General features: G+C 36.3%; 3 protein-coding genes across 11 annotated transcripts; 2 read left to right on the forward strand and 1 right to left on the reverse strand.

Annotated features, from left to right (window-relative positions):
- The first annotated feature begins 369 nt into the window (after positions 1–369).
- Positions 370–5,444, forward strand: LOC124219605 (trans-1,2-dihydrobenzene-1,2-diol dehydrogenase). Of its 7 annotated transcripts, none has more exons than XM_046627408.2 (7): positions 370–606; positions 956–1,013; positions 1,104–1,702; positions 3,861–4,073; positions 4,201–4,492; positions 4,717–5,117; positions 5,205–5,444. In XM_046627408.2, the coding sequence occupies exons 4-7, from the start codon at positions 3,872–3,874 to the stop codon at positions 5,306–5,308; spliced, it is 999 nt and encodes a 332-aa protein (XP_046483364.1). In that variant the 5' UTR covers positions 370–606; positions 956–1,013; positions 1,104–1,702; positions 3,861–3,871; the 3' UTR covers positions 5,309–5,444. The 7 variants fall into 7 exon arrangements, with proteins under 7 accessions (XP_046483364.1, XP_068994331.1, XP_068994330.1 ...); XM_069138230.1 differs by having other exon boundaries at positions 1,104–1,433; XM_069138229.1 differs by having other exon boundaries at positions 371–606; positions 1,104–1,695.
- Positions 5,445–7,242: 1,798 nt separating this feature from the next.
- Positions 7,243–8,878, reverse strand: kin17 (kin17 DNA and RNA binding protein). The gene has a single exon (XM_046627367.2). The coding sequence runs from the start codon at positions 8,626–8,628 to the stop codon at positions 7,423–7,425; it is 1,206 nt and encodes a 401-aa protein (XP_046483323.1). The 5' UTR covers positions 8,629–8,878; the 3' UTR covers positions 7,243–7,422.
- Positions 8,879–9,197: 319 nt separating this feature from the next.
- Positions 9,198–12,710, forward strand: LOC124220144 (transmembrane protein 209). Of its 3 annotated transcripts, none has more exons than XM_046628637.2 (8): positions 9,198–9,450; positions 9,562–9,703; positions 9,777–10,078; positions 10,213–10,542; positions 10,648–10,781; positions 11,074–11,400; positions 11,489–11,710; positions 11,835–12,710. In XM_046628637.2, exons 1-8 carry the CDS (start codon positions 9,444–9,446, stop codon positions 11,961–11,963), a joined length of 1,593 nt encoding a protein of 530 aa, XP_046484593.1. In that variant the 5' UTR covers positions 9,198–9,443; the 3' UTR covers positions 11,964–12,710. The 3 variants fall into 3 exon arrangements, with proteins under 3 accessions (XP_046484593.1, XP_046484587.1, XP_046484603.1); XM_046628631.2 differs by having other exon boundaries at positions 9,199–9,450; positions 9,578–9,703; XM_046628647.2 differs by lacking the exon at positions 9,562–9,703 and having other exon boundaries at positions 9,199–9,450.
- Positions 12,711–13,421: the final 711 nt, after the last annotated feature.

Below are 13,421 nucleotides of genomic sequence, written 5' to 3' on the forward strand. Positions count from 1 at the left end.
AATCGATTTCTCTCGCAAAATTACGTCGGACTAGTGCCAGAAAGAATTTATTCCAGCACTTTTCAAAATCGCGAAAATTTTCACCAAAAATACAAAGGGGTTAAGGGGTTAGGTGGGTTTCAAAATTTTAAAAAATCGAATTTTTTTTTTTTTTGCTTATCTTATAATTGAATATGTTGAGAATATTCCTTTAAAATTTTAAAACGATCCGAGTCATATTCTAAGAGATATAGCCTTTGGATGTTTCACCCATCAGGCTATAACCGAGCGTGACGCAGGTATATGGAGGCAGGTATATCGAGGCAGCTGCTTAGCTATTGTTCGTTTATTTTTGTGATACGAATACTAGGCTTAGGACTTGCCGGATGTAAAAAATTCTGTGGTTTGATGGATATAAGTTTCTCATTCTTGAATGCATCAACGTACAATTTTTATGTTGATAAAATACATGAGTGCGTCATAACTGTTGCCGAATCAATTTTGTTGTCTGCTGCAAATCAAGAAAAAAAATTAACGTGTGATGAAAATAATGTTGAAGATACGACAGATGTTACCGTGTCAGGTGATGGCACGTGGAAAAAACATGGGTTTGCATCATTATACGGTGTAAGTACGATTATTTACATGTTATTTGAATGTAAATCTTCAATCGCGTTTTTCTCGAAACTACATTTTTGAAATCGGTTGTCACGATTTCTCGAAAACTTATGAACTGATCTCTTTCAAATTTTGCACACTTCTTAAAATAACATTATCTCGTGCTTGAACGAAGGAATTTTTTTTTTTTCTATTCCAAGTAATTTTTTAAGGCCATGAAGGGTGCAAATTTTACTCAAAATAAGGGTTTTTTGTTTTCAACGCCGCCAAAAATGTAATTTTTGTTTTTTTTTTTCCTTCGTCCAAGTACGAGTCTTAAACATCTACTAACAGAAAATTTTTGGTTTTTGCATTTCAGATGAATCTGTAGGGATTGTGTTAGGCGGGGTTACACACACACCAACGACGAATACCTAGTATGTATAAATATTATATATTTATTCAATGTCCTAAAACTATTACAGCCCAATGATCACTTTTGTCTGAACTTTGACCACGTGCTACAGCTGTAGCCTTTGTTTAGCTAATGGCGTCGATGAAATCAGTTTTCACGGTCAACGTCTGTTTCCGCCGACTCCGCTGCTGCTGGTTGTCGCCACCGCCTTGAGCACTGACGTGCTCCCTTGCGGTGACAGTCGGTACTGCCGATCCGGGTGCCACAACTCTGTCATGAGTTATCCTGACTACGCCGAGAGAACTTTTTTTTGAGGGGTCATAGCAGACGACGTGTCCACGCCTTAATTTTCAATATTTTTCAATGAAAATTTCACAAACTACTTATAAAATATGTATCTTTTATGTGTTAAATTGATGGAATGAAATATTCTGTTGATTAAGTAAAAAAAAATTCATAAAAATGTACCTATTTTGAGCTTTTGAAACCCACCTAACCCCTTAAACAATATTGTAAAGTAAACATATTGTGAGCATAAATTTAATATTTATGTTGGATTTACTGACTGGTGTTATAAATTGAGTAAATCAACTCTACATTAATAATTTATTCTCTACAGTGCACGTGTACTAATTTTTATCTAATGCATAGTTTAACGCAACAAGTGTAATCGTGTTTTAATCATACAACTCAGAAGTGGACAGGTATAAAGTCTGTTTCATTCCAGTAAATACAATTGTCTGTCGTCAGGCACGTCTGTCGTTTGATACGTTCAGATCAAACGTTTGAAGTACTTCATAAATACTCATCGCGTTCAAGAGATATAAACGGTGACAAACGGCTTTGTTTACCGGCATTCAAACCATTTCAAACCGTAACCAGTAGTCATTTTTTACTGACAATGATATAGATTGATATTTCACATCATCTTACTTTTCGATATTTTATTGTACCAATATTATAATGATCTACGGTAAAACCCATACAATTATTTTCACATCTGCGGTCAATGTAATAGGCTTATTATTCGTTCAAATTAATAATTAGTTGTAGCTTTCCAATGTTTTGGAGTTTTTAATCATGGAAATGTATACATTAAACACTCTGTTTGATGTTGATGTATATAGCTGCAAATATCGAAGTCCACGTATCATAAACCACAATAGTAAATTCATAAAAAGCAGGGTATTTCTTTATTTCTGCATCAACTGATGATGTATTTGAGTGTTTTTGTTGAGAATTTTATATAAAATTGCGTCGTTAAGCTCCCTATCACGTTTGTGAAACGTGGAATTACATATCTGAAAATATATATGTCAATGTTTGAAGCATAAATATGATAGAATCGATGGTAATCATATAAGTGGGTTTCATTTTCTATCTATATCTAGATTGTCGATATCATACACTATCTTTATAAACATCCATAAAATATATGTATTTTTAACGTTCCTGCCCTATGCCTATGTGTGAATAAAAAGCAGACATTTTTTTCTTGAGGCATGGCCAAAATATTACCCTATCTTGGTACTGAAACTATGTTGATCTTAGAACTCACATGACTGCACCATGAGTATGGGGTTCAGATTGAAGTCCCTTTACGTTTGGAAAGAGTGGAAACGGCATGTTATAATATCTCGATATATCTTTATTGAGTTATGTTTATTAGCTCTGTAATCAAGAGTTCAAACAGATAACTGTAGTTCCACGTATACATTACACTAAAAAACGAAAGATGTGTTACTGAGCTGGATATGGAATACATACTACAGAATTTTTTGTCTGCATTACATAATAATTGTAACTGGTATAAATATAACGTAAGAACTGTACTTGTTGCCAATCTAGTTAATGCTGTGAACAGTATTGAATAGATTAATTCATTGAACAGTAATTCGAGGTATGTACGCACAACACAGTGATTTCAAATTATGAAAAAATTTTTTTAGTATTTCAAAGCATGTTGTCAATAAACTGGCCCTATAACTGCAGTTGACATATACAATTATTATTTTTAATGGATAATATTTTTGACAATATTTTATAGCTTGTATCAATGTCCCATAAATAAAAAAAAGTTGGAGAATACCTCAATTATGTAATTTTGAGGCACAATTGCAAAGCAGAGTTTTTATTGTATTTGCCGTAAAGTCAACTCTTGTTTTGAAAAAAAGTTCTCTTCAACTTGGAAGCACGTTTTATTAATTCCACAATTTTATCGAATGTTCCAACATCTATGTGCATGCATGCAAGCGTATTGCATATGTATGTATGCCAAAAATGTTGTCTCCTGAATTCCAGGAAGGCGGCTTATATTTTTCAATATTGCTCGAATCCATTTACAAAATGGTAGTAGCTTAGCTATACTTCAAACAAATTCAAAATTCTCAGAAATTTCTTAGAATTTTATTCATTTTTATTAAACTGCTACGTGACATTTCGTTTTCAATTTTGACGTTATTACAAATTTAACACATTTTTTTTTGACCGTGAAAGCAGGAAAGATTGAACTAGGGTCACCTTGAATTTCTTATATAGAAACATACATCAGATTACGTCACAGTTTTAGCTAGTTTTAAGACAAATTTAACACCATTTTCTCTCTTTTCCAAATTTAAGTTGTTTCTTGGTATATCTGAATATTTATTGGTATCCTTCACTGCTTTCAAATTTGTCGGGCGTGCTAATTCTCCCTAGATTCCCCTGTTCAAACATTTAATCAACTAAAACTGAGAAATTAGGCACTCTGAATGAGATCATCTGTTAATGCCTGTAGTAAAAATTCTTAGCTTTTATTGTACATCCGGCTAGTTATAAATTGCAACAGCACTTTACCTTGAGCTTTGCTCGCAATAATTTATGTATACAGAGGTATCTGAAATGGCAGTTCGTTGGGGCATCGCAGGTGCAGCAAAGATATCTCATGACTTTGTAACAGCCTTGGCTAGCTTACCTGAAGGAGAGCATACTGTTGTCGGAATAGCAGCGCGTGATCTCTCACGGGCTAAAACTTTTGCCAATCTACACAAAATTGGAAATGCTTATGGAAATTATAAAGATCTTGCCAATGATAGCAACGTCGGTAAGTTAGTTGCATTCTGTACTAACACATTAAATAAAAATATTGAAAATCCACGAGAGTATGACGAACCTCTGATAATCTTATACGAAAGTTTTCCATCTATCTAACGATGTAACTTATTCAATAGAAATCGTATACATTGGGGTATTAAATCCTCAACATCTCGAGGTTGCCACGCTTATGTTAAACAATGGCAAGCATGTGCTGTGCGAGAAGCCTTTGACGTTGAACTTGAAGCAAACCACAGAACTTATTAATCTGGCAAAGGCAAAGGGTCTATTTTTGATGGAAGCTGTCTGGAGTCGCTGTTTCCCAACGTATGAATGGATCAAAAAGGAAATTGATTCCGGAAATTTGGGAGAAGTTAAACAAGTTATCGGTTCTTTTGGAATATCAGCCCCAAAGGTTGACAGACTAATGTAGGTGTAATTATAAGATGCTATTGCTCTGGCAAATATAGATTCTATTTGTCTTTAGTTTGAAAATCGATTGTTACCTCCTGAAACAAGCGTAGCGTTAAAATTTCGAAAACATGATAGAACTCATCCGTGTTTCACAGCATTAGAAAACTCTGGGGGTTTCATGAGAAACTGAAATTGCAGTGCATATGTTTGGTTGTGATATTCCAAACTAATTGTTTCAGAAAAAAAGATCTTGGAGGAGGTGGTATATTAGATTTGGGAGTTTACGTATTACAATTGGCGTCGTTTGTGTACAATGGGGAGAAGCCAATTTCAATAAAGGCTGGTGGTCATTTGAATGAAGATGGCGTTGATATTTCCATGTCTGCGACACTTTTATATAAGGAAGGTCGTACCGCAACTGTGATGACACACTGCCACGTGAAGCTACCTAATGAAGCTCTTATAATAGGCACGAAGGGTACCTTGCGGGTACCTTTGTTTTGGTGTCCAACCGACATTGTGCTGCCATCGGGTGAAACGAAGTCTATCACCTTACCTGAGCCGAAACATCCACTCAATTTCATCAACTCTGTTGGTCTCAGATACGAAGCAGCGGAAGTCCGGCGATGTCTTCGCGCTGGTAACAGACTATAATAAACATATAATCAATTTGTAGAACCTCATGTAAATGTGTGCACATATGTGCTAATGGAGTTTTGTTTTACAGGATTGAAGGAGAGTCCCCTGATTTCACATAAAGAGTCATTGCTTCTTGCAGAACTCGAGGATGAAATACGCAGACAAATAGGTGTAGTTTATGCAGAGGATTAATGAGTCATTGAACCCAAGAGACGACTGATATACAACAGATGGTATTGCGTGCTATCAATTTTTTATCAAACCACATTGAGAAGTTATATTCACATTTGTATATTATGTAATAAACATGCACTTTCTAAACATCATACACGAATTTGTTCCAAATCTATTTACAGTGTATGATTAGAAATACTATATTACAACAAATGAAATAAAATATTATTCTTGTTTGTAATGTTCATGTTATTTATAGTACACTAATAATTATACTTCATTCATCTTCATCGACAACTTTAAAAATCTTGAATGTAAATACGACGTACACAGATATTCTTCTAAAATTTTAAATCCTTACTGCAAGATGGGCATGTTGGTATGCAGGCAAGCTTATGCGGAGAGCAAGTGAAAAATTTTGGAATACAGGGAATGTAAGGACCACAGGAACTGCAGGGCCCACAAGCTGCTTTGAAAGATATTGGAGGGCAAGGTGCAGAATTCACAAGAGAACATTTTGAACAAAATGGTGGAGGTGGGCAACACTCGCCACTATGTGGAGGCGAGCAATGGACTTCTGTAACACTACAACCACTGCAGGAAATCATTTAATTTTTAATTTGACCAATGCTGAACTGAAATTAAAAATTATGACTTTGTAGTAGAAATTTATGTCATCTGTTGTAGGATAGTACTAAGATCATTGATTCGACAGTAAACAAAATGACATACATTTCGCTATGTCATCGTGTCATGTTGACATTAAAATACTTATGGCATGACTTTTTTTAATGCAGATGCTGGTAACGTAAAAATTTACTAGAATTTAAAATAGGAATTTTCAGATTTAGCAAATGGTTGATGCAAATGAGAACTTGCAAACATTAGAGTTCAGAAATAATTAAATGCTTTTGTTACTCAGGTGTGTTAATAACTGGGATATAATAAATTTTGAGAAACTCTAAAACTGGCTCTATCGTTTGATTGGAATAGGGAAACACAAATGCCAGTCAATATCGAAACCTGGGAAAAGCTTGTAAGTTAAAAGTTCAAAATGACACCCAACAACTAGGATAACAACTGATTTATCTTCATTTTTTATTCATATATGACTTATTTCTTCTCTCTTCGTTAACCCAAAATGAACAAATTTTAGTTTCGACTGGAACCTGTAAAAGAAATTCCAAGTAACCATTATTACCTTTGTTGCTTTGTCTCCAGTTTCGTTCTTATCTTTATAAACTTATTCTTTGCAATGTGTAATAAAAATCAATCTCACAAAATTGCTTGTTGGAATGAAATGGAAGAACTGAAATACTTGATTTGTGCAATCGACTGCTGGTAAGTTATGTCTATGACGATAACAAGATTTGGTGTTACCATGTTTAGAAACATACATATCTATATCAACATATTGAATTTTCAGCAAGTGTCGGCATGTTCCGACACCGCCATCCTGCTCAATAATGTTACCTCCTCGCATAGAAGAGGTACCCTGCATTCTACCACCCCAAAGACCAGTTTGCCGCCCACCAAAGCCATGCTGCCCACCCATTTTCCCGGGCCCTTGTTGCCCTTGTCCTCTGCCACCACCATCGCCGCCACGTTGCCCTCCGCCACCGCCAACTGGACATCCTTGCTGCCCACCATGCTCACCTCTCCCATGTTATCCAAGTATTTGCTTTGTTATTTCCTACATATTGTTTTCATGATCCTGTGAGGTATCATTCTTGGTTGCCAAGTTAAGAATCACTGGAACGAGCCTTTGTGTTTTCTTATACAGAACCGTATTGCTGAGGCTGTGAAGTATTCTGAACTGTCGGTGGTGTGTTTGGAAGATCAATATTGTGATTAGATGTACTCCAATGTGATTAATGAGAATAAAGATTGAAGCGAAATAAATAATGCGGAAGTTTAACCGCAAGTAGATTGCTTCATGAAGTACTGGTACGCAAATTAAAAACACTTATTACCGTTCTTGCAAAAGTAACATTCGGCCTTTACTTATCAAATTTGAATAATTACAATTATTTACATTGTTCAAGATGCAGAGCAATTAGACTATATTAGGCATAGCTCAACTCAAAATGAAATCAAATATATCAGGGGAAAAATTAACAATATAAATATTCTCACGAATTACTGAATTTACAGACATCCTCGTAGGGTAATCTTTTAACAAGTAGCCCTTTATCACGTTCAAGTAATTCTACATCGACACTAAATTCTTCAAGACGAAGTTTTCTTAGTGCAGCCATCGTTCCTTGAAATTTCCCTCGCAGAATTGTTACCGGCTTTCCAATTGCCGGTATAACAGTTTCCAGATGTTCTTGATCCAATCTTAATACGTGGTCCTTGACTTCAGTTGGGCTTGTGAGCTTTACCCGTGCAATACAGCAAGGAGATTTATCTTCTGGCAATTGCACAACACCTTTGGCCCGGTGGTATTTTTCTCCTAGTGATCTTGTAACTACTTTCACCACTAATCCAGCTCGCAACCATCCTTCTTCCTTCTCACTTTTAATATCAGTAGCATCCTTCTTCTTTTCGTTCTTCTCGTCGCGTTGTTCGCGTTTAATTTTTTTATTCGACTCGTACTCATACTCTGATAACTGCTCGTCAGCTCCCGAGTTTCCTCTTTTCTTTTTTAACTTACTGTCAAATGTAAAACTAACACTGGGCCCTACCACAGGTACAGGCTTAGGTTTTAGTTTCAGTTCTAGAACAAGAGGCTTATCCTGTTCCGGTCTTTCTAGTGGCTTTTTGAATTCGCTTGAATCTTCATCCGTCTCTTGACGACCACGTTCAACTTGCTTCTCAATGAAATCCATCATGCGTTCCTGGTCATCTTTATCCATTTTTTCCTTTTTAGCCTTTTTTTCCTGCGCGGCAAGTGTTTCAGGATCCCGATCGATGTATGTTACAAACCATCCCTTCTCAGTCTCATCTACTACGCATTGACCACTTCGACCTAACCATTTAACGAAGCCTGTTAGACTCAACCACTTTGTCGCATTCATGTGTATGTGATCTCTGTCAGCTATGTAATCTTGGTAAACTCTGTTGGCTGGGACTCGCTTTGTGCCAAATTGACGCTTAAGTAAGTTTACATATCCCTGGGAAAATTCTCGGGAAAATTCATCCATGTATTTGCCAGCGTTATCGGCAAACAGCAATAGCTGCCGCTGATGCGACTCCGACATCGTATGGCACTTGAAGCCGTTTTCGTCGCGACATTGTTTCTGACACATTTGACAGTACCATCTTAGCTTTTGTAATCCCTTAGCTTTTATCTTGTTCGCAATGTATTTTGGTGTCCCAACTTCGTGTTTACCCATTTTGATTTGTGACTATTTATGACAATGAGAGTTTATCAACGCAATGAGGTTACTCAATATACACCATTTTTCGCTTATTGCGTAGATTGATTTCTCCCTGATTTCCTTACGTCAACACAAGATTTTGAGGTTACTGTGTTCTGGTACATCAGGCGCCTGTATTATGAAATGTTGTTTTCACAAGAGCGACGAGTATACAATGGGAGCTTTCCAGCAACGACACAGAGCGACACAGAGCGACACTGTGTCGAGTATGGTGCTTTCCAACAACAACACAGAACGACACAGTCGGACACAGCTGCGGAGCATGGTTGGACAATGTGTCGGATTCATTGCTGCCAATTTTTTAGTTAGAGATTTTATTTTCAACGCATGGTATTGTTTATATTTATTTATTAAATGCAATGATAATCTACACGCGTTTCACAAATGTATTTTGTTTCCTGGAGCGCTCAGTGTTCCTAGATTTTTCGTATAATGCATGAGCGGACTCTAGTGACTGAATTAAGAACCTCAAAGCGTTCCAACAAGCACCAAGGCACAGTGTTCGACCGTGTAACACAGTGTCACACTGTGTCTCTTTGCTGGAAAGCTCCCAATGTCGCTTGCATGAAATAGCTGTTTTCGGAACACACATGTGACGCTTTCTTGTGAATATTAGTGGCTTGTGCGCATGCCTATGCGTCAACGAAGGTGATTTGTTTTGTATAAAGTAAATTCAGATTTAACGGATCACATATTTTTATTCAATTATTTCTCCAACAAAGTCAGCAACATGAGCAATTTTCATTCGCCTATGCGCTGTATTTCACCCAATGCAAGGTAAATCAAACCGAATTACAGGTATTTTGAGGTTAAGAAAGAGGTTATAGACGCCGGTTGTCTACTTCCAGTGAAACAAAATAAGCTTACCAGTGATTTAATAGTTAACAGTTTTCTTCACTTTCAGAGTCCTTACTCCAAAGCCGCAGGTGCAACAAACCTTAGATTTGAGGCAGACGCAGACAAAAGTGAAAAACAGTATCACCTGGTTTTTCATTAATACTTCTTTGTTGTCTGTTGTGATATATGATATGTAATAAACTGTTTCTCATTCAGCACTAATTGTTAGAAAATTCAAATTCTGTATAATTACGTTTCTATTACAGATTGTATGGTGGAGTAGCGTATAAACCATTTTGCTGGATTGAGTGGTGTTTGGCATCGATATTAGCTTTAAACGCGGTGTATCATATAGTAAGTTATGCAATAGCTACGCTCAGTATTCAGCCAGTAGTTTTGAGTCCCAGACAGAGAAAGCTGCTGGGAGTAACGGACAATGACCCACTATTCAAAACAGAAGTACCAACTCCACAAAAACTATCTGAGCCAAGCTCTCCACAGCATTTTTCAACGATGAATCTTAGCTGGCGATCAAATACTCTCGGCTCTCCTGGCCTAAACGAAAGCAGTATGTATCAATTCGGTGAATAAAATATTCTATCGCGACTTGTGTTAAACGGCTTAGATTAACTGAATATTTGAAGAAAAAGCAAACCAAAAAGATGTTTAAATTGCTTTAAAAACTACTATTGCTTTTTGCAGAAGATTATACAGTATCAAGTCCATTTTACAAGTACAATAGTCCATCATCACCTCGCAAGTTAACTGTGAGTCCAAATACTTCCTTGAACAAATCGTTCAATAACTCTCTAAATGGAAGTTTAACAGGCGAAGGGCTTATATATGATGAAGTACAACTCCAGACATATTTGAAGGAGATAGAACACAGAGAGCGAAAATCTACGTCTGTAACAAATGTGGATCAGCCGTCAAATTTATTAAGCTCTTTTTGGTCACATCCAGCGACGAGAAATCCTGGTGAAGTTTCTCCGATGTTGAGGCGATGTGTCTATCAATTAGCACCAACTATTGGTATATGGCTGGATATTCATTATTTGTTTTTTATCTCTATTTTGTGGACCTTTAACGGTTTACTTAGGGTTTTCACTCTTACCTTAGTGTTTCCCTCTTACACAGATAAATCGAAATCTACAAGTCCAGGAGCTGAGGAAGGCAACTCTCCAAGAGGTATCTTTGGAGCACCAGACATTTGGAGAAAATACAGGATAGATTCGAATAAAGTTAATCAATGGACAGCTAATCTTCGAATGGTTAGTTTACTGCATCATTGAATATGAAATTTGTCTCAAGAGGTTAATATGATGCCATAGTCAGTTCTTATAGACTGTATTCAATGTCTTCTATGTTGGCTAATATCAGAGGCTGTGCATTGCAACGCAAAAAACGGGCGCAGTATCCGAATTTTATATGCAATCCTGAACGGAAATACACTAATACATTTTGATTTTATGCAAAAATAAAGATATAGCATGAAATATAATAAACCACGATTGGGGTGACCGATGTGATATATTTTTATAAAAAAATAACGTCTGATTCTAGTGGATTAGTAAAACTGTCGTCGAACGTGTAGCCATGGAAATAGAGAACGTTCGTTCAGCCCTAGTAAGGCATGGTTTAAGTGACTCGCAGCCAGGCCATGTAGGACTGGATAGGCTTAGAAAGTTAGCTCAATCACCAACGTTGGTGGCTGGGGTTCCAACATTACCTGCTTTGGTACCATTTCTTGAGTTATCAAACAATCAGGATTATCTGGTAAAAAGAATAAAAGTTCTGGCTAAAGGTGGATCCATGAGTGATTTTAAATGGAATGGAGGCAGTTCGTACAATGGCAAAGAATGGGATAACTCATTACCTACAGATACAGCGGTAAATATCTAATCAATCTGCTTGCGGGAAATTTAAAAAAAACTCTCATGTACATTGTTAAATCTTGAATTTGATTATGCATTTACAGATAGTTATGCACTTATTTGCTTCTTATATGGATACCCAACTAGAGGCTCCTTTAGATCAACCGGATGCTAGACCTTTTACCTCTAGATACACGGCCAGAGCTGGTAAAGACTTGCCACGAAATAAAGGACCCATAATTGTCTGCACTTCGGTTAACCCACCACATTATAGTTTGGCGTTATCAGGTGATTCAGCACCAAATGATTATGAAGAAATACAAAGGGTAAGATTTTTATGTTCTAAATGATTAATGAAGGTATAAAAAGTTGCACGATCTACTCATAAATTCAGTAGCAAAATTTGTTGGATCACCTGTCAGCACAATTTATGTGAATTGGTTTTTTCAGGGTCGAAACAATATGTTCCATACTTTATTGCTGTTCCTGTACATAGTGAAGACGCGGGATCACGGAATGCTAGGACGTGTTAATCTAGGAATGTCTGGTGTTAATGTGCTGTGGGTAATAGATGGTTAAGACTGATGAGGATACTAGTATGTGAACTTACAATTGTATAACACGATTCATTCGTCATCTATTTTCACACATTTTGATCCGAAAAACAAGATTTTTTTTGAAAAAGCATAATAAATATCTTTTTGGATAGATTGTAAACTTAATTGGTTTGGTAATTATTTGATGACAGTTTGTGGGTGATTCGGGCAAGGAGCTGCAATGATTTATTGAGTTTAAATTGCTTGATCAATTTTTATCATTGAACTATACTTATGATTGAATTAAAAGCAGAAGTTTTTTTCTTCAGGCATGGAACAAAATATAACCCGATCTTGGTATTGCAACTGTGTTGATATTAGAACTCATACGACTACATTGTGAGTATGGGGTTCAGAGTGAAGTCCTTTAACATTTAGAAAAAGTGGAAATGACACAATACAGTATTTTGATATATCTTTATTGAGTTATGTTTATTAGCTCTGTAATCAAGAGTTCACACAGATAACTGTAGTTCCGCGTATACATTACACTAAAAAACGAAAGATGTTTTACTGAGCTGGATATGGAATACATGCTACAGAATTTTTTGTCTGCATTACATAATAATTGTAACTGGCATAAATATAACGTAAGAACTGTACTTGTTGCCAATCTAGTTAATGCTGTGAACAGTATTGAATAGATCAATTAATTGAACAGTAATTCGAGGTATGTACGCACAGCACAGTGATTTCAAATTATGACAATAAATTTTTTTAATATTTCAAAGCATGTCGTCAATAAACTGGCCCTATAACTGTGCAGTTGACATATATAATTATTATTTTTAATGGATAATATTTTTGACAATATTTTATAGCTTGTACCAATGTCCCATAAATAAAAAAAAATTGGAGAATACCTCAATTATGTAATTTTGAGGCATAATCACAAAGCAGTGTGGTTATTATATTTGCTGTAACAACAAAAGTTGTTTTGACAAAAAGTTCTCTTCAACTTGGAAATACATTTTGTCAAATCCACAATTTTCTACATTTTACCTCGGTATGCGTGTGTACATGTAGGTATATATACTTTTTGGTCTCTGCATCATTATTACATCTGATCTAAATATGTATACATTCTTCTCTCGGGTACCTTACATTGACGTTGTTTGTGGTTTTTATTGAAAATAAAAGTACGATAATTTTCTTGTCAGTACCATAACTTTACGGCCCTGATACCATAATTTAGTCTGTCAAGGTTGGGAACACTGCTTCGAGATAATCACTGTAGTTAAGATAATATATAAGATCTTAAAGGCAAACCTCTTTGGAGTTAGGGCAGAGATGAGTAGGGAGATCTCCAACGCTCGGCTTTTCGTGATACCAGCTAGATTGGAGCGTCGACGTGACACCTAGGCGGTCACGCACCGAAGGTGGCCCATTTCCGACCTGACACCTAGGCGGCCATGCACCGAAGGTGGCCCACAATCGTGTA

The sequence above is a fragment of the Neodiprion pinetum genome, chromosome 1 (assembly GCF_021155775.2).
Source record: "Neodiprion pinetum isolate iyNeoPine1 chromosome 1, iyNeoPine1.2, whole genome shotgun sequence".
Lineage (NCBI taxonomy): Eukaryota > Metazoa > Arthropoda > Insecta > Hymenoptera > Diprionidae > Neodiprion > Neodiprion pinetum.

What these genes read in the sequence shown, in the direction of transcription:
- LOC124219605 (XM_046627378.2), top strand. Translation starts at nt 3,851, where the DNA reads ATGTATACAGAGGTATCTGAAATGGCAGTTCGTTGGGGCATCGCAGGT. An exon ending in CCAAAGGTTGACAGACTAAT is followed by an intron (nt 4,493 to 4,716) that starts GTAGGTGTAATT and finishes TAATTGTTTCAG; the next exon opens with AAAAAAAGATCTTGGAGGAG. An exon ending in CCGGCGATGTCTTCGCGCTG is followed by an intron (nt 5,118 to 5,204) that starts GTAACAGACTAT and finishes TTTGTTTTACAG; the next exon opens with GATTGAAGGAGAGTCCCCTG.
- kin17 (XM_046627367.2), bottom strand. Translation starts at nt 8,628, where the DNA reads ATGGGTAAACACGAAGTTGGGACACCAAAATACATTGCGAACAAGATA.
- LOC124220144 (XM_046628631.2), top strand. Translation starts at nt 9,404, where the DNA reads ATGAGCAATTTTCATTCGCCTATGCGCTGTATTTCACCCAATGCAAG. An exon ending in TCTGTTGTGATATATGATAT is followed by an intron (nt 9,704 to 9,776) that starts GTAATAAACTGT and finishes TTTCTATTACAG; the next exon opens with ATTGTATGGTGGAGTAGCGT. An exon ending in GGACAGCTAATCTTCGAATG is followed by an intron (nt 10,782 to 11,073) that starts GTTAGTTTACTG and finishes GTCTGATTCTAG; the next exon opens with TGGATTAGTAAAACTGTCGT.